General features: G+C 43.9%; 2 protein-coding genes and 1 pseudogene across 3 annotated transcripts; all 3 read right to left on the bottom strand.

Moving 5' to 3' along the window:
• Nucleotides 1-579, bottom strand: LOC310996274 (olfactory receptor 52N2-like; annotated as a pseudogene). Its single transcript has one exon. The product of its transcript is annotated as an olfactory receptor 52N2-like (transcript).
• Nucleotides 580-1328: 749 nt separating this feature from the next.
• Nucleotides 1329-2297, bottom strand: LOC310996273 (olfactory receptor 52E4-like; the record flags this gene model as incomplete). The annotated part of the gene is made up of 1 exon (XM_083985651.1): nt 1329-2297. One exon carries the CDS (start codon nt 2295-2297, stop codon nt 1329-1331), a length of 969 nt encoding a protein of 322 aa, XP_083841777.1.
• Nucleotides 2298-17831: 15534 nt separating this feature from the next.
• On the bottom strand, nt 17832-18746 carry LOC310996272 (olfactory receptor 52K1-like; the record flags this gene model as incomplete). The annotated part of the gene is made up of 1 exon (XM_083985650.1): nt 17832-18746. One exon carries the CDS (start codon nt 18744-18746, stop codon nt 17832-17834), a length of 915 nt encoding a protein of 304 aa, XP_083841776.1.
• Nucleotides 18747-19307: the final 561 nt, after the last annotated feature.

Genomic DNA, 19307 nt, shown 5'->3' with positions numbered 1-19307 from the left:
CTATACAGTAAGTGCCACAATCAGGCTGATGCTTATCACCACAATGTGGGTGATGCACGTATCAAGAGCTTTAACACCTGCCCTGCCAGACTTCAGCACAGACATGAATATCACAACATAAGAGGCAGTGATGACGATGAAGTCAGCTACAGGGATGAGGAACACACCGATCAGCCCCACTAAACTGTTGATTTTGGTGTTTCCGCAGGCCAACTCCACCAAGGCCATGTGCTCACAGAAAGAAGAAGATTTATCACATTAGTGCCACAGTATGACAATGATCCTGCAAGAACCACAAAAGCTGTGATTAAGATGACATTCCTGAGCACATGCAGGTACAATCATAAACCTGAGAAACATCTGTGGTGCCATTTGCTCATGGTAGTAGAGTGGCGTGCAGATGGCGAAATAGCGGTCCAACGCCATCCACACTAGTATTGAAGGAAATGTTCCTATAAAGTGAATTAACTGCATCTGCACCAGACAGCCAATCAGAGAGATTCCCCTCCAGTCAAACAGGAAACTCAACAACATGTTGGGGACAAAGAACAGTGGGAGGCTCAGATCCATGCACGCCATGCTGGCCATGAAAAAGAAATGTCTTTGCTCAATGCTTTGGTTGGGTTTGGGCAATGAAGAAAGGAGTTGGTTAAGTTTAGTAAAAAGACCAGATAGAGGCTAGACAGGCCAGAAGCACAATGAGCGTTGTATGTCATTAATATGAAGTAGGCCTATTTGCTTGTTTTGCTGTTACAGTAATTATGCACATGAGCCATTTGACCCCAAAAAGGAACAAAGGATCAATGCGCATGCAGCCTCCGTTTCCTTTCTGATTGCGTTCGTCTGTTCGTTCGGAGTGGGGGGGTTTCGGAATGGAGGGTTTTCCCCAATAGCCTTTTCGGAATAGCGGGGTAGAAAAAATAGGACAACTCGCTATTACGAAGAATGGGAGTCTATTTTCGGAAAGGCGCGGTGTAACCAGACAGAGCATCATGTCCTCTTTCTTTATTGATGTCTCCCCTTTTCAGATACGGAAATGACTAATTTTGATTTATGTTCGAAAACTGTTTTGTGTGTGTTTTGTTAATGTGCTGGCTGAATGTTGAGTGTAAGGGAAGTCAGGAAAAAGAGACTGGCTGTTACTTTACTAATAAACCCTTTTGAACTTCATTTGTCTTTGTGTCCTGAGCTTGGGTCCCTCAGTCTGCCCTCACACATTCTAGACTACCAGCATCCCAGGCCAAAATAAATACTTTGTTGGACATAATCCTCCCCTCTCTTTACATTCTCATAGACTAGAAAATAGAAAATTCTTGTTTGCTGCTGTATTATTTAAATCTGCTTTCCAGAACATAAAGAGTGGGGCACAGTGAAGATGAAGCTACAGTCAGTGTTTTCAGGATGTGCTTTCGTATTTCTGTGGTTCTGACACCATAGATGATCGGGTTGAAGCAGCTTGGGAACAGCAGGTACATGGTGCTGAAGAAAACCCTGCTGGCAGAGGGGAGAACACTTCTGATCCGATAAGATAGGAAAGCAATAAGTGCCAGAATCAGACTGATGCTCATCACCACAATGTGGGTGATGCAGGTATCAAGAGCTTTGACACCTGCCCTGCCAGACTTCAGCACAGACATGAATATCACAACATAAGAGGCAGTGATGACGATGAAGTCAGCTACAGGGATGAGGAACACAGCCATCAGCCCCACTAAATTGTTGATTTTGATATTTCCGCAGGCCAACTCCACCAAGGCCATGTGCTCACAGAAACAGTGATTTATCACATTAGTGCCACAGTATGACAATGATCCTGCAAGAACCACAAAAGCTGTGATTATGATGACATTCCTGAGCACAGGTACAATCATAAACCTGAGAAACTTCTGTGGTGCCATTTGCTCTTGGTAGTATAGTGGTGTGCAGATGGCGAAGTAGCGGTCCAACGCCATCCACACTAGTAAGGTGGACTGAAATGTTCCTATAAAGTGAATGAAGTGCATCTGCACCAGACAGCCAATCAGAGAGATTCCCCTCCAGTCAAACAGGAAACTCAGCAACATGTTGGGGACAAAGACCAACGGGAGGCTCAGATCCACGCACGCCATGCTGGCGATGAGGATGTACATCGGGGAGTGGAGGCTTCTCTGTGAGATGATGACGTAAAGCAGCAGGGAGTTGGCTGACAGTGACAAAACGAACATGATGGAGAATGGGATGAAGAGGACGGGCCTCAGAGCTCCGAGTTCACTGAAACCATGAAGGATGAAGTGTCTATGTGAGGAGACGTTGTCCATCCTCCTCTCCTCCTCCAACCTCCTCATCCAGGGTTTTAGTTCAGTCAACCTGAGAACAGAGACACATTCATTTATTCACAACAGCAAATCAATCAATGCCCTTAAACACTGACTGTGACGAAATTAACACGCATCTTTTGTTGACGAAAAAAGACGAGACGAAATATATTTAATCAAATAAAAACTTAATAAAATGTCTCTTTCTTTTTTCGTCACAGACTTTTAAATTACGATCCAAAAAGTGCCTTCACTGGATGCGCGTCAGTTTTTTTCTCCTCCTGCGCTGCTGCCAGGGGTGTGTGTGTGTGTGTGTGTGTGTGTGTGCCTGAGTGAGGAGCACACACACACACACACACACCGGTGCTGTCTGTGCGAGTAGCCTACAAACAGAGCTTCTCTGGTGAAACGTGCTACAGAGTCATTTCACGTGTTAAACCGTGTTTCCTGTCTGATAAAACGTATTATTCCTGAGATGTCGTAGCTTCATCTGGGTCGATATGTGCTTAAAAAAATAAAATTTAGTGGGATCTTTGGCAACCTATCTTACTTCAGACATCACGTCAGCAGTGTTTTTGGTTCACATCGGTAGTTTATTAGTGTGGCACGGGCCGACAGAAAGCAGCAACATGTGTCTTTGCGTGTTGCGGTGATTCCCAAACAGGGGGGCGCATGGCCATTGCAGGGGGGGCGCAGTAACAGAAATCATGTGTGAGCCGGGGGGAGCATACGTAAGTCGGACCGCCCATCTCCGACTACCCATTAATCCGACTTTTCTAGACCCATTGGGCCGACTGCCTACTGCTCCGACCAAAATAATCCCTATATTCCAACCAGTGCTAAATCCGACCATCCAGAATTCCGATTTTGGACTGGGTCAGCTTGGAAAGGCTCGAGGCGAAGGAGCTTCACGGCTTATGTGTTTGCCTCTTTCTTTTCTTTTTTTTGCCATCAGCTTTCCTGTTTGTGTCATTTTGTGGAGCAGTAAGGCTAAATGTCTCTGCTGCTCTGCTCATGCCGCTCTCACGCTCTCTCTCTCTCTCTGCATCGAGCAAAACTTTACTTCCCTGCCTGCCACTTCTTTCTGTAATTTTGATGCATGTTTGTTTTTACCAGTTTCCATCGTATTTGTATCAGTCCTAAGCAAATGTTATATAGCAGCAAAAGGAAATGCGCAATAGTAAACCACAGTTATGCATTAGGTTCTCCAGTCAGCTGCCAATCTGCAGGGACCGCGCGTGTCATAAGCTGAAAGACAAAAATGTACACAATGTCATGGAGGAAATGCATCGATCAGCACCAGGGAGAGCTCCCTAAACAACCCGGACCCTATGCTACACTGCCCGTTAACTACATCCTGGAAACACTGACAAGTCGAACTGTAGTTTGTGTTAGAGGACTAATTCATCTGACATAACCTCTCTCTCTCTCTCTCTCTCTCTCTCACGGGCAGTGACACGCTGTCATTCATTCATATTTCAGCACTGAGACAGCGGAAAGCGCGCTTGGTCATATTCAGCACTACTAAGACAAAATATCAGCAGTTCATTCTTCACCGATAAATCCGTGGAACTGTCCATACGAGGCAGAAAGAGAACTCAACACTGTCTTCTCCCGAAGTAAGGGGAGCTGAACACACAGCTTTCATTCACAAACCAACGTGGGAGAGCTCCAAGACGCGTGTGCCAGAAGCGCAGAGGCATGCGTAAAACACCGATTTTGACCACTTCATGCTGTTTAGTTAATTTTTTAGTTAATTGTGTCGTTTCTTTTGGATTTTTGTGCGTATTATGGAGCCGTTTTGGTCCATGTTTGTAAGCCCTTTCCCCCTGGATTATATTTTCTAAAGTTGCAACAAGCAGGGGTCGGAGTGTGTGATTGAAAACCACGGTCTGCTTCGCGTTCAAGGCCTCTCCTCCTTCAGATACCGAGACTTTGTGTTTATTAATTAAGCTTTCACTGACTCTATCACATCTGTACACATGTCTTAAAACATGAAAAATGCATGATCAGTTGATATCTCAGTCAATATGAACTCCTATCCTGCTTCTGGGCTGTTGTAATTACTTGGAGTCTGAACTACTTAAATGGAGGAAATGGGCGGTCGGATTAATGAACACAAAAATATAGAAATGTGTGGTCGGAGAAATGGTAAGTCGGACTAATGGGAGCAAAAATATAGAAATGTATGGTCGGAGAAATGGGTAGTCGGAGAAATAGGAAGTCGGAGAAATGGGAAGTCGGACTGACGTCATGCTCCCACGAGCCGGAACCCTCCCGTTCACATCATTGCATTTGTCAATCGCTGTGTTTTACGAACTGTATGTTACAGTATGAGCAGCAGGGACGGTCAGGTTGAATATTGTTACACAAAAAAAATTAAAAAGAAAACACACTGTTCAGGTGCTTGAAAATACATTGACATTCAACATGTGGAGCTACTTCATCGGGTAATAATGACAAATCTTGTGAGATGAGTGAGAGAAAGACTAAAATGAATCTATTGGTTTGACTAGATTAATTGTGATTAACATTACAGTACTGTCAATCTGCTTCCAAAGACTAAAAAAAGACTTATTGACTAAACCTATACTGAAATACTTTGGATTTTAGTAGACTAAAACTAGACTAAAATACTTCGGATGGGGCGGTGCGTGGCGCAGTGGTTAAGGCGGCCGCCCCATGTGGAGGCTACAGTCCTCAACGCAGGCGATACCCGGTTCGAGTCCCGCGTTGGGCAGACCTTTCCCGCATGTCATTCCCCCTCTCTGCCTCCCCCTTTCCTGTCTATCTCACTATGCTATCAAATAAAGGCAAAAACGCCCAAAAAATATATACTTAAAATACTTTGGATTTCCTTTGACTAAAATACCAAGACTTTTCGTCGACCAAAATGTGACTAAACAAAAAAGAATACAAGCTGACTAAATATGACTAAAACTAATACGGGCATTTGACACAAGACTAAGACTAAAACTAAATTGCAAAATAGCTGACAAAATTAACACTGGAACCTGCTTTCCCTTTGCATGCATCTACTCAAGAAAAGACTGTTGCTGTGTCTCAGTTGGAATACTTGCATACTTACACTTACTATGTAAGTGCGTTCACACTGACAAGTATGGCAAAATGCAGTGTCCTGTAAGTACCCAGATGGTGCACTCATAACAGTCAAAAAATTGAGTGTGGAACGATGGACAATTCCCACCCCCACAGAAATAGTAATGTTTGTTCAATAATTGGTTTTATAGACTTTACAAACATCAGATTAGTCTAAACGGGGATATGGTGACGTGAAAAACGTGATATATACTGTATAGAGATAAACTCTCGTTCATCACTATTGTTCTCATTAAAATCACATGCTGGTTTTCTACCCAGAAGTATTTATAAACAACAAGGCGATTCCCTCTATAGGACAGATATTTTTGAAGTTATTTGAAGCTTTCTGTTTGTTGCGAATTCGCTACGTTCGGCCATAATGGCTACATGTAAACAATTCTGTATATTTAGATGGCTTTCAGCAGTCACACACATTTTCTATACAGTTCTAGTAACTTTTTATAGTAATTATACAATTTGCATACTGCTGACAGCTGTCTGCGTGAGAGTAGATGATTAAGACTATGTAGAGTGGAAGAAGCAAAAGAAGTCCCAGTTTGGCAAGATGCTCTTCCTGAGGCCGATGCAATCAGACTGCCCATCCAAGAGAGATCCTTTAGAAACTTTTTTGATACAGAGCTTCTAAACAATAGGCTATTGTCATGATGACGTTTTGAATATGTTTGACACGTTGTCATGAAACTGGATTATAATTTAAATAGTATGTTTGCATAATAATAAAATGAATTACATGCCTGAGATGGGAGATGTGTTTTAATTATTTCATCCATTAATGCCTGTTGCCTAATTTGCATCATACCCAAATTTATATCTATTCTATGTGCTACAGCCAAATGAACAAATTCCACTTAATTTAGAATCTGCTTGAAAGCAAAAACACAAATAACCCATTTTTAACATAATCATATATAAATTCAGGCGTCAAGGGGTTATGATTATGGATTATTTTCGGCAACTGAAACAGTATGCTAAATTTAAGGAAGGATCATGTTCAAGGTTATTAAAGTAAGGCACAGGAAAACATTATATGGTACTGAATATCAGGACAAACCAGTGTTTAGATTTGATATCAATGTCCTTTTTGAATCAATTAAGGGACTGAATGCCACAAGATTTGCTTGACCTCACTGAGCAATAAAACAGTAGACACAAAATTATATCAGTTCTACTGTCAGAATTTCCTTTTCCGAGATCTAAGTTAGGTCCCCCAGTACCTTGGTCATTCAAGTGTCCGATACATGTTAACTCAGGCTCAGGTTATTTTAAGGTTTTCCATATTCAGCAGATTGTTCTGCTGAATGTGTGTGTTTTAAGTGTGTGTTTCTGCACACTGTGATACTACTCCTGATCCATCTGTGAAGAACATAGTGTGTCTGTCATAGTTAAGGGATCACTTGTTTCTCCATGCTATTGATAGCTATTGAATTTAGATGCAATTATTAAATAAAACTGACCTGAAGAAAAACAGAGGGAGCTCAGCTTTCCTCAGGCTGTCGGCTGATTTCTGATTCTAGAAATAAAAGAGCACAGGTCTCAAAATAAGAACACCCATCACAATACCATCACTGTAAAAGATCTAAAACAGTCTGAGGTAAAACAATCCCAACAATCAGGCTGAGTAATACAAGATTTTATAAAGAGCTCAGTTTTTTGTGAGAAGCTGCTGGTACTGTCTGTAGTATAGAAATCAACTGCTTCTACTTGCCTGCAGGATATTGATATCAGCTTCTGACTTCATCCACTCTTCTGAACCACTGACTCAGGACTTTAGTCTTCTCCGTCTGATGCTGTCATTGGCTGCTGAGTCTAGCACCTCATCACTCAAGTTGGTGTAAGACTGAAAATCCCAGAAAGAAGCAAGAATAATACAATCCACTGAAGCTCAGGTTAAATGTATTAAGAGCAAAAGTTTTAGTTTTTTAAATATGCTCCCCCAAGAGAACCACAAAGTTACTAAATCAATACCAGTTATTGTTATATTATTACACGGCTCTATAGAGGGATGTCATGGTATTCGGAAGTCGCTGAGTGGCAAAAACACGAGTGGCAGAGCCGCCAAAATTCAAAATCGACAGAAGTAACGAAGCGATTTTCTCCAAGCCCATACAAGTCTGATATGTCTAACTTTGTCAGCATGTACTGTAGTACAGCATGACCTAACAGAATTGCAAGAAATCTTGAGGCTACCTCTTACTTTTACATTCAAGAACCAGGAGCCTGTGCATATTCTCATTTGTCCAGGTCATAGTATCTCAAAGGAGGTTAAATCGAAAGCAACTGGACTTGTCCAGAACCAATTCAAGAACCAGCTGTTTTCAATGACAGAAAATAAATTCACTCGAGCGGTTATTTTTTTTGATTGATCAGCTGTGTTTACTGTTGCAGAGTGAATGTAGATCACTGCTGCGTTAGAGGGTGGCACCCCGGAACTGTTGTGTTATTAAATAACTACGTGAGTCCAGCTGTAAGTATAGCGTGAATGTTTATTTACCTAACGTCTGTAACTCCCTGTACACAACTGCCCGTATCCCTGGCTACCTGTTCCCTAGGCTACGGTGCACCGTTTCACACTGACAAGTATGGCAAAATGCAGTGTCCTGTAAGTACCCAGATGGTGCACTCATAACAGTCAAAAAATTGAGTGTGGAACGATGGACAATTCCCACCCTCACAGAAATAGTAATGTTTGTTCAATAATTGGTTTTATAGACTTTACAAACATCAGATTAGTCTAAACGGGGATATGGTGACGTGAAAAACGTGATATATACTGTATAGAGATAAACTCTCGTTCATCACTATTGTTCTCATTAAAATCACATGCTGGTTTTCTACCCAGAAGTATTTATAAACAACAAGGCGATTCCCTCTATAGGACAGATATTTTTGAAGTTATTTGAAGCTTTCTGTTTGTTGCGAATTCGCTACGTTCGGCCATAATGGCTACATGTAAACAATTCTGTATATTTAGATGGCTTTCAGCAGTCACACACATTTTCTATACAGTTCTAGTAACTTTTTATAGTAATTATACAATTTGCATACTGCTGACAGCTGTCTGCGTGAGAGTAGATGATTAAGACTATGTAGAGTGGAAGAAGCAAAAGAAGTCCCAGTTTGGCAAGATGCTCTTCCTGAGGCCGATGCAATCAGACTGCTACACAACTGCCCGTATCCCTGGCTACCTGTTCCCTAGGCTACGGTGCACCGGTGACGTCATTACTACAAACTGACATAGTTCTAAATGTACAGTTACACCACATCTCCCCTTTCTAGAATCAATGGGTAGACCGCCATTGATTCAGCAGGACCTTAGGGGGTTATTCTGCCCCTGTGCCTGGAAGGTCTGCTCCTATCTGAGCCATTCACACTCACAACAGACACACAGTCATTAACCTTAGCTTGTAACAATAAATTACAAATACAATAAAAATTCGATCTGTCCTCACTCTAAACTGACATTTACATTCAAATCCAACACATTTTTTTCTCCTTTTTTTTTTTTTGAATATCGCTCAGTCTTTGTAAAGTCTGTGATGAGAATAATTTAAAAGCCGAACCGGGTCGGTCTTATCACAGCTCTCCCAGACCTGGTTCTGAGAGTAGGAGTAGATGGTGCTTCTGGAACGTTCTGCTGCAATGGTGCTGCTGCAGGTTGTTCTCTTGAAGGTCGGTCTGGAACAGCATCACTGCTGCTCTGCTCCGGCGAGGGCTGCATGGTGATGAGATGACGACGGTTTCGCCTGATGATCCCGTGAGGTCCCTCCACCAGATATGAGCGGGGTGTGGTGTGGCTTCCGATGACAGCTCCAGCTGCTCTTTGGTCTGTGACCCACACGTTCTGCCCAGCAGTGAGTCTGTTGAGGTTCCGTGCACGGTGTCGCAGATTGTAGCGTGGTGCATCTTTCATCTTCCTCTCCTTTTCCTTCAGCAGTACAGTGTCTCCATCAGGAAGAGCAGGATCTAACAAAGCAGGAAGAATAGGCACAGTGGTACGAAGCCTCCTCCCCATGAGAAGTTGAGCTGGACTGTATCCATTTTGAAGTGGGGTTGCCCTGTATGAAAGCAGAGCAAGGTAGGGGTCATCTGACTTCTTCAGGAGCCCTTTCACTGTCTGTACTGCACGTTCAGCTTCAGCATTTCCCTGGGGGTATTTTGGGCTGCTGGTCACATGATGGAACCCATAGGACTCTGCAAACTCTGCAAAGGCTGCTCCTGAGAACTGTGGCCCGTTATCAGTGACTAGGGTCTCACAGATCCTGTGACGTGCAAAAATTGACTTAAGGTGGTGGATTACATCATTAGACCTTGTGGGGGTTAGCAGGGCGATCTCCACATATCTTGACGCGTAGTCCACCACTAGCAGGTAGGTCTTGCTCCCTAGCATGAACAAATCTGCTCCACATTTCTGCCATGGTCGGCCTGGGTACGGTGTTGGCATCAGCAGCTCCCTGTGGTTCTGTCTCTTCTGGCAACATGCTCTGCAGTTAAGAACCAACTTGTTCAGCTGCTGGCTCAGTCCTGGCCACCATACTGACTGTTGCGCCCTTTCTCTACACTTGACCATGCCCTGATGACCTTCGTGCAGCTTGACGACGACGTCATTTCTCATTGTTGAGGGTATTACAAGTCTTTGTCCTTTAAGTAGGAGACCATCCTGGACTGTGAGAAAAGCATGTTCACTCCAGTACAGCTTGAGCGCAGGTTCGTTGGTGCCATGGGCTGGCCATCCTTCTTCACACAGCTGCATCACACGTGCACACACACACTGTCCCTCTGCAGCTGCTCTCTCAGCTCTTCCAGGTAGGCAGTGCTTGCAGGTAGGTTTTCCATTACCATGTCAACATAGATGTTAGTGTCTTCAAACAGCTCTTTGTCAGCCGGTGTTTCTCCTCTCTTGACTGGTGCATGTGACAGTGTATCTGCTGTCCACAGACATTTCCCTGCCACATGAGAAATGGAGTAGGAGTAGCGCATCAGACGCATTCTGAAGCGTTGGATCCGAGGAGGTAGAGCATCCAGTGCTTGAGACCCCAGGAGACTCAAGAGAGGCTTGTGATCCGTCTCCAGCTGGAAGTGTTTCCCAATCAGGAAGTTGCGGAACCTCTCACAGGCCCAGGTCAGTCCCAATGCCTCCTTTTCCACTTGTGCGTATCTCTGCTCAGTTGGTGTGAGAGACCGTGACATTTTTGGAGTAGCACTCCTCCTAGCCCGTATGACGACGCGTCCGCTGAGACCTTGCATTCTCTGTTGGGGTCGTACATGGCTAGCACAGGTGGTGACGTCAGTGCATCCTTCAGATCTTGAAAAGCTTTGGCCTGCTCGACGCCCCACATGCAGCAGTTCTTTTTCAACAGGAGATCACGCAGAGGTTTGTCTCTCTCCGCCAGCTGTGGGATAAACTTGCCCAGCTGGTTTACCATGCCGAGAAAGGATCTTACTTTACTCACTGTCGTCGGCTGATGCATCCTCTTCACAGCCTCTGTCTTGCCTGGGTCTGGGCTGATGCCACTGGCGGAGACCACATGACCTAGGAAGCTCACCTCTGACTTTGACAGGTCACATTTGTCACTGTTTAGGGTGATGCCTGCCTTTTGGATCTTCTCCAGCGCAGCATGCAGGCGAGCGTCATGCTCCTCTTGTGTACGACCCCAGACCAGCACATCATCTATGTGGGACACCACGCCCTTGAGCCCTTCTGTGACCTCTGTCACCATTCTGTTCTGAAAGTGTTCAGGAGCTGATGCTATGTTGAAGGGAAGCCGCTTGAAGAAAAAGCGCCCAAAGGGTGTGATGAAAGTTGTCAGTTTCGCTGAATCTTCTGTCAGGGGAATTTGCCAGAACCCCATATTTGCATCCAGCTTACTAAAAATTCTGGCTCCAGCCAGCATTCCAAGTGTTTCCTCCACTGATGGCAGGATAAACTTCTCTCGACACACTGACTTGTTCAGTTTGGTGAGATCAACACATACGCACAGCACCTGTCTTCTTGGGCACCATCACAATGCCAGCACACCAGTCTGTCGGCTCCTCGACTCTGCATATCACCCCGAGGTCTTCCATGCGGGACAGTTCCTGCTTGACTTTGTCCATCAGTGGCAATGGGATCCTCCTTGGTGTTTTGAGTGAGAACGGTTGAGTCCCTGGTTTCAGCTTTATGGCATATGGCTGCCGCAATTCTCCAAGTCCGCTGCACAGTTTTGGGTAAGTTTGCTTTAATGTCTCCATTGTGACACTGTCTAGGCGTGCAACCAGCCCCAGCCTACAGCTCACAGATCTTCCCAGCAAGGCAGTGTGCAGATGGCGAACAACATATAAATCCTCCATCTCCGCTTTCTCACCTCTCCTCAGCTGCACCCTGGCGACGCCGACAACATCAAGTGGACTCCTCCCAGGTCCCAGGAGTGGCTTTGTTGATTTTCGGAGCATTGGTGGATTGTTCTTATATATCTCCAGGAATACAGCATGTGGCAGGACTGTTTTGAATGTCACTTTGCTGTCATGGATGTCTATGTTGACCATCCAGGAATCACCATCTGTTGTGATGCTGCCGAGGAAGATAGCATCCTCTTCCTCTTCTTCAACCTCATGCACAGATTTTGGTGCCCTGCACACACGACTGTAATGTCCCTTTCTGCCACATGCATGACATTTAACTTATTTTGCAGGACAATCTCTTGGTGGATGTGATGGAGAACTGCCACATTTTTGACACTGCGACTGTGAAGATGATTTTCCTTTGCTGTACTGGGCATTGTGTGGCTTATTAGCATATACTGAGGTTTCTTTTTAGCATTCTTGCTGTGCACTCTGACTCTATCCACAGATTTACCATCACTTGCCTGTGCTCTGGTGTCACCTCGCAGAGAAGCTTGCTGGTTTTTCACCTCCTCACTTTGACGTGTCATCCTGACAGCTTTGTCCAAGGTGAGTTCTGCGTCCAGCTGCATGCGTTCAGACCAGAGGTTGCGCTAGACTTTTTCGTCGCCGGTCATTTTGACTGACGGGGTCATAAAAATTCCGTCATAATCTATTTTTACCGGTCACTTTAATTTTTTTTAAATGATAATAATGCCATATTCAATAGCATTCAATTTTAATTCATGTTTAATTTATATCAAGTCCAAACAAATTGAACAGAGAATGTTCCGGAGCAGAGTCTGCGTCAGAGCACATCTAACCGTGGGTCAGTCAGTGAATGCGGGGGTCACTTTCTGCCACTCAACATCTGAATACAACGTTAGATGACATCAGTTTTCTGTCAACAATCAACATGCTAACCCATGTGTTATACCAAAACATCCAAAGGAGCACGTTTTCACATAGGCACCGCATAGTGCACTGGCGTTAGCTCTCTCTCTCTCTCTCTCTCTCTCTCTCTCTCTCTCTCTCTCTCTCTCTCTCTCTTTCTCTCTCTCTCTCCGCACGCACGCACGCAGCCATTGCGCATCACTGAAACAACTGAAGCTACAGACCACACAGCCAGATGCAGCACACATTCAGACAGGACAAGACCCACTCAGCTTTAAGTGTTATAAACAATGCCACGGCGGGCAAAATACATTAAAAGAAGGTTTAACGTTACCTTTAGAAGAGTTGTGCGCGGCGAGTGTGTGAAACGGTGATGTCCTAACGTTACCCCCACCGCTCTACCTGTACCGAGACACACCGCTGTGTAGCTACAGCTACGTAACTTAACAACAGCTGACTACTGTCGGCCCCTCGGACACTGCAGCTGAATCTCGCCCGTTAAATCATTATCGACCGTCATATTTGCACTGACACGACTCCCAGTCAACATTTAATCCACTTGAAGGAGTTTGAATCCTGCGGGAAGCTTTCTGTCTTCTTCTCTGTTGTAAGTGTTTCTGTGTGGCAGCGCTACAGCGCCACACAGGCCTGGAGGAGGTACTACAGCGTTTTCTACTGAGCGCACCAGCCAGCTGTGAGGGTTTTTTTTTTTTTTTATCTAATTCTCACCGTAGTGACTTTGTGACATTGTCTATGTTTTATATCGTTATCCACCGCTCCATTTATTGATTATCCGCCGGCTTCATTGTAAACAAATGCACATGGCCAGACAGCCATGGCTGTGAATTGCAATCTGTCAAAATGACGGATGGCCTCAAAATCTTTCCGTCACCGTTTTAAAAAAACGGTCAATGACGGAAAATATCCGGTTAACGCGACCCCTGGTTCAGACAGCCCCTTGTCCAACAGTCCAACGACGAGTCTGTCTCTGATTAGCTCGTCATGTAGCACCCAATAGTTGCAGTGTTCTGCTAGCGCATATAATGCAGTGACGAACGAATCCACTGGCTCTCCTTCTCTCTGTTTGCGCATGTTGAATTTAGCACGCTCGTAGATTACATTTTTCTTGACCACGAAGAAACTTTGAAATCCATCACGTACCCCCTTGTAAGTGTCTCTTTCAGCAGCCAGTAGAGTAAGCCCACGTAGGATGTCATCCGCCTCGTCCCCCATGCAGTATATCAGTGTGTTGACTTCCTTCTCGTTGGAGCTTACGTTCAGATTGCTTGTCAGGCGAAATCTTTCAAACCTCCGGATCCATTTTTCCCACTCTTGCGGCTTTGAAAAGTCGAAGGACTCCGGTGGCTGGATATTAAACGTAGCGCACAGTCCTGGCCCCCCGGCGACTCTCTGCCGTTGAAGCTGCCGTTAGCTCCCGGCTACTACCGTTAGCGTCTCCTCTGTGGCTCATCCTGTCCTTCTTTCCGTCGCAGGTGTAAAACGAAACAATCCTCTTTTTTTTTCTTTCTTTCGTTGGGCTTCTTCTCTCCACGCCAACTACAGGACTTCTGACACCATGTCATGTTATTAAATAACTACGTGAGTCCAGCTGTAAGTATAGCGTGAATGTTTATTTACCTAACGTCTGTAACTCCCCGTACACAACTGCCTGTATCCCTGGCTACCTGTTCCCTAGGCTACGGTGCACCGGTGACGTCATCACTACGAACTGACATAGTTCTAAATGTAAAGTTACACCACAGGAACCTTTGTCAGCGGGCTCGTGTTACCCCACCCTGGTAAAATAGGCACACCTGTTGTGTTACACCATGCAATGTTCCGCCTGCTGGCTAATGTGTGGCATGTGTCTATGTAGCTGCGAATGTGAGTAAATGAGCAAACACGGTATCCTACGTCTGCGTGTATTATTGCTATGCTCGGGTTACTACATTTACCGTTTCAGGTGTCATAGTTATGATGGTTAGACAGATGAATTAGTCCTCTAATACACCCTAAAGTTTGACATGTCAGAGTTTTTCAGTATAGAAGTGTCGCGACCATGCACCACCCTGGCAAGTAAAGTTTTACAGTTAAGGCTCTCACAAGTCTAGGCTACAGGGATGACACAGGTGCACATATTTCTATTGTTGAAAACCTGGAGCCTGGTGGGATTCGCTGCCATATTGCTCAATGTTTGACTCACCGGCTGCTTCCGCTCGACACCTGTAGCTTGGTCGGCGAGTCCTTCCTGGCAGACTGGCGTCCAGCTCCAGTGGCACCAGGCCGGCCACCAGCTCCAGCGTCCTGCGTGTATCGACCTCCGTCCGTCGTCACGCGGTCGTGGCTTTGTCAGTTCATTTTTGTTTAGACGAGACAATAACTAAAACGATAATTCAATCTTGCGATGAAGGGGATTCTTCGTCAGCTCCCTGGGGCAGCAGCCTCGTGTCCCCGAGACTCCTCTCCGGCTTTTTCCCAGCCTCCCTTGCTCCTTCCGCTCACGTCAGACTTAAGCGGCCAGGTAACCAGGCAACCAATCAAAACATTACACAATATGGCAGCCCCCCCCCTTCACAAGCCTACGAAAGTGACCCTAACAGAAGCAACTCAGGTTCGTCCCTCTGCACATTAACAATGAGCATTTCTGTCACTCTGCCGGTACCGCGGTGTGTGTTACAGGATTGATTAAAACACACAACGTAAACAATGTGACTGTATGTGGATACTGCAGGAGGGGGGCAGAGACCAGTGGTTAGTTTTGGTTTCTGTTTAAATCTAATTGCTGATTGAATAAATTAATTTTGAAATTATTGGATGAGCAGCCGTGCACATTCAGTAAGGCAGGTGCATGGACTCAATAAACAAATTACCAGAATACCATAAAAGATCTAAAGTCGCCACCACAGACAGCCTGTAACGAAACCACATGGGTGATCCATCGTCTTCAGCATCATGTGACCACAAAATGAAGTGGATCAGGTCAAGAGAGTATATTAGTGAATGTCAATGTAAAACATGGCGTTTCCTGTTTCCACAAAGGAGTATGGCTGAATATGAACATGTGGAGGCATTCAGGGTGGGGCTCTTATCGTGTCCAGAAATTTTGAAGCAGTTTAGATGAAGTACGTGAAAGTGAGAGCTGTTAAGTTGTTGTTATGGCAAATCATCAGAAATGGCAGCGGCATAGCGGCCATGCCAAATGACGTACAGACAAGCTTTTAATAACTTTGCATCACCACCATCTCAAGTAGAGGTTCACCAAATATGAAGAGATCAGACAAAATCTCTAGGAGGAGTTCGTTGAAATTGTAAGGAAACTGCCAAAACTTTTAGACCAGGGATTCCTAGACTGTGGTGCGTGCACCCCTGTGGGGCACAAGCTGCAGATCCCAGTTCCCCCTCAGGCTGTGTCTCTCCTATGGAGCTCTGCCCCGTTTGAAAGGAGAAGGAAGCCTTTACTGTATGTGGAAAGACGTTTCCTCCAAGATATAGAATGTGTATTATAGAAGAGAAACACACATTTCAGGACCGCTTCTGCCTTAAAAAATAACAGACAAGCAATTATTTAATGTCAAAAAAATTAAATGTGACTCTCAGAGGTAAGTAACAATAGCTCCTGGTAAGTAACAGTATCAAGTATATCACATATCTCACCCTCTCTATAAGGTTGTGACCACAGCATATGTGTGAGATACACTGTAAAACTGAAGCATCCTGAAATCACAATGCAAATGTCCATAAACATCCTTGTTGTACTTACATAATCCAATAACAACAGAAAAACTCAAACATGTTCTCATTTGGTACTGCAACATTTCAATTAGTTCAATTCCTTCATTACATTACAAACTAACAACAATATACACCTTTACAGTAAGTAACTACTAAATTAAACACTTATATTTCTCCTACTGCACTGTTACATATTCACTCAACCAACTGTCTTTACCTTCCTTCTACAGTTAAAATAATAAACACACATGTAACATAGAGGAAAGCATTTCAACATAAAGTGTGTATGTAGTATGTATTAATCCTAAATGTCTCTTACCATAGCAGTTCCGTTACCATAACAAGACTATTGTAGTGTATATGTTATGTTAGCAGTTAGCAACAGACCCAGTAACCTATAGAATTTCAGCCGACAGCAAAACATCTTAATTTCAACACATTACTATTCAGCTCTAACTCACTACATTTTCACAAAAGAGTCTGGACACTCTTGTCCCTCTTGTCACTCTTGTTTTGGGATATGGACAAAGAGTCAGAAAACTTGGTTAAGCTCAAGTGGGATTTATTCTGCAGTGTTTGCCTCTATGGGTTTCTAGGTCACTCACAGGTGCAAGGTGCCCTCTACTGACATGTTTGAGTATCTAATACTGTAACTAGGAGAGTACATAGATTTACATACAGAGTACATAGATTTTTTTCAATTCAAATATATATTTACCATATTTAACTTCTTTGTTTTTTTGCAATCAAAAGCTTTTAACCCATAATAAACTCTAATATTGTTCAAGTGACAATAAAATTCCTGTACATATACTGTGATTTTTATCCTTTACTCGCTGTGAATCTTACGTAATGTCTTTTTAAACATATTTTCAACCCTTTACACTCGCCGTTGACTTTGTCCGTGCTCAGGCCCTTGCTTACACAAGTGCAATTGAAATCATTCCTTAAATCCACTCTGGGGCCTACAATGTCTTCATCTGTGCTCAGTGATATAAGGAAAAACTGTTTGTTGATGAATGGGGTAAAAATGGGAGCCTGGCCTGATGTGAAACCTGATACAGACCTCTGCTCTGAATTATGTGAGGGTCTGGGAAGGGATTCAGATCTTTGTGAATTTCTTAGAATAGTACAACGATGTTTCCTATAATGTTCTGGTACAAAGATAGGTCCATCTAGCCTGAGTCAGAGATAACAAATGTAATTGTTTGTGTTTATAAGTATGAAACAGCCCCCACCTGGTTACTAATGTCACTGCTCACTAACTGTGCAGATGATACCCTGGCTGTTTCTGAATTCATTAGTTGAAGCATGTCTTTACACAATTTAAACATGTCACCGTGGTCTAGGGCAGTTACATCTGTGAACTGAATAATCTGTATTCATTAATAGTCTCTGAAGTATAAGTGATTTTACAGTTTGGACAAAACATCAACATGTCAGTGTCTTCAATAGGTGTTGTCGTATCTCTGTGGTTCTGATGCCATAGATGATTGGGTTGAAACAGCTTGGGAAGAAGAGGTACATTGTGCTGAAGAAAACTCGAACAGCTGCAGGGAGATCATTTCTGATCCGGTAGGACAGGAAAGCCACAAGAATGATGGTCAGGCTGATGGTGATAATCACAATGTGAGTCACACAGGTGTGAAGAGCTTTGACACTTGACTTACCAGAACTCAACACAGAGCTGAATATGACTATATAGGAAGCAGTGATGAGAATGAAGTCAGTTACAGAGATAAGGAACACGGCAATCAGCCCCAGCAGGCTGTTAATGGTGGTGCTTCCACATGCCAGCTCTACCAAGGCCATGTGCTCACAGAAACAGTGATTTATTATGTTACTGCAGAATGGCAACCTTCCTGCCAGTGTTACTACAAGTGTGTTCATTAACACATTTCTGATCACAAGAGGGATCACAAATCGAAGAAATCTGGGCAACGCCATATGTTCACGGTAGTAGAGTGGCGTGCAGATGGCGAAGTAGCGGTCCAACGCCATGCATAGCAGTAAGGTGGACTGAAAAGATCCCAACAAATGAACAAAGTAAATCTGCACCAGACAGCCAATCAGAGAGATTCCCCTCCAGTCAAACAGGAAGCTCAGCAGCATGTTGGGGATGAAGAACAGTGGGAGGCTCAGATCCACGCATGCCATGCTGGCAATGAGGATGTACATCGGGGAGTGGAGGCTTCTCTGCGAGATGATGACATAAAGCAGCAGGGAGTTGGCCGACAGTGACACAATGAACACAATAGAGAACGGGATGAAGAGGACGGGCCTCAGATCTCCCAGTTCACTGAAGCCATCGAGGGTGAAGTGTCTATGTGAGGAGACGTTGTCCATCCTCTTCCTCTCCTCCTACAACCTCCTCATCCAGGGTTTTAGTTCAGTCAACCTGAGAACAGAGACACATTGAACTGTCAAGTCTTATTTATTCACAACTACAAAATATGTCTTCTTTTTTGCCTGCTTTCCCTTTGCACACACCTATTAAAGAAACTGTGAGACACACAACATTTATCTTTGATTGTTTATGGCACAATCTGAAATCTCATATCTTCAAGCACACATTCACATTACATTGTTCTGTGAGTTCACCAGCACTGATACCTCTGTAACACCTGGGTTTAGCAACACATTTAAATAACATCTGTGAATATCTGTACTACAGAGATCATGGAACTAACCCAAAACGTAATAACAACCAACAATGTAATAAAACTTTTGAGCCAATAACATAATAACTTTTTGCAAATAATGTAATAAGTTATTACATTATTGGCTGGTTATTACATTATTTGACAAGTATTAAAAAACCCTTTGAAAATGTAATAACTGGTGGTGATAATGTAATAAAACAGAAATATGGCTGCAGTTCTTGTAAATAATTGGCTTTTTTGTGCA

The sequence above is a fragment of the Trachurus trachurus genome, assembly GCF_905171665.1.
Source record: "Trachurus trachurus genome assembly, chromosome: 13".
Taxonomy (NCBI): domain Eukaryota; kingdom Metazoa; phylum Chordata; class Actinopteri; order Carangiformes; family Carangidae; genus Trachurus; species Trachurus trachurus.
Note: the sequence above shows the minus strand (reverse complement) of the source record. Positions and strands in the feature narration are given on the sequence as shown.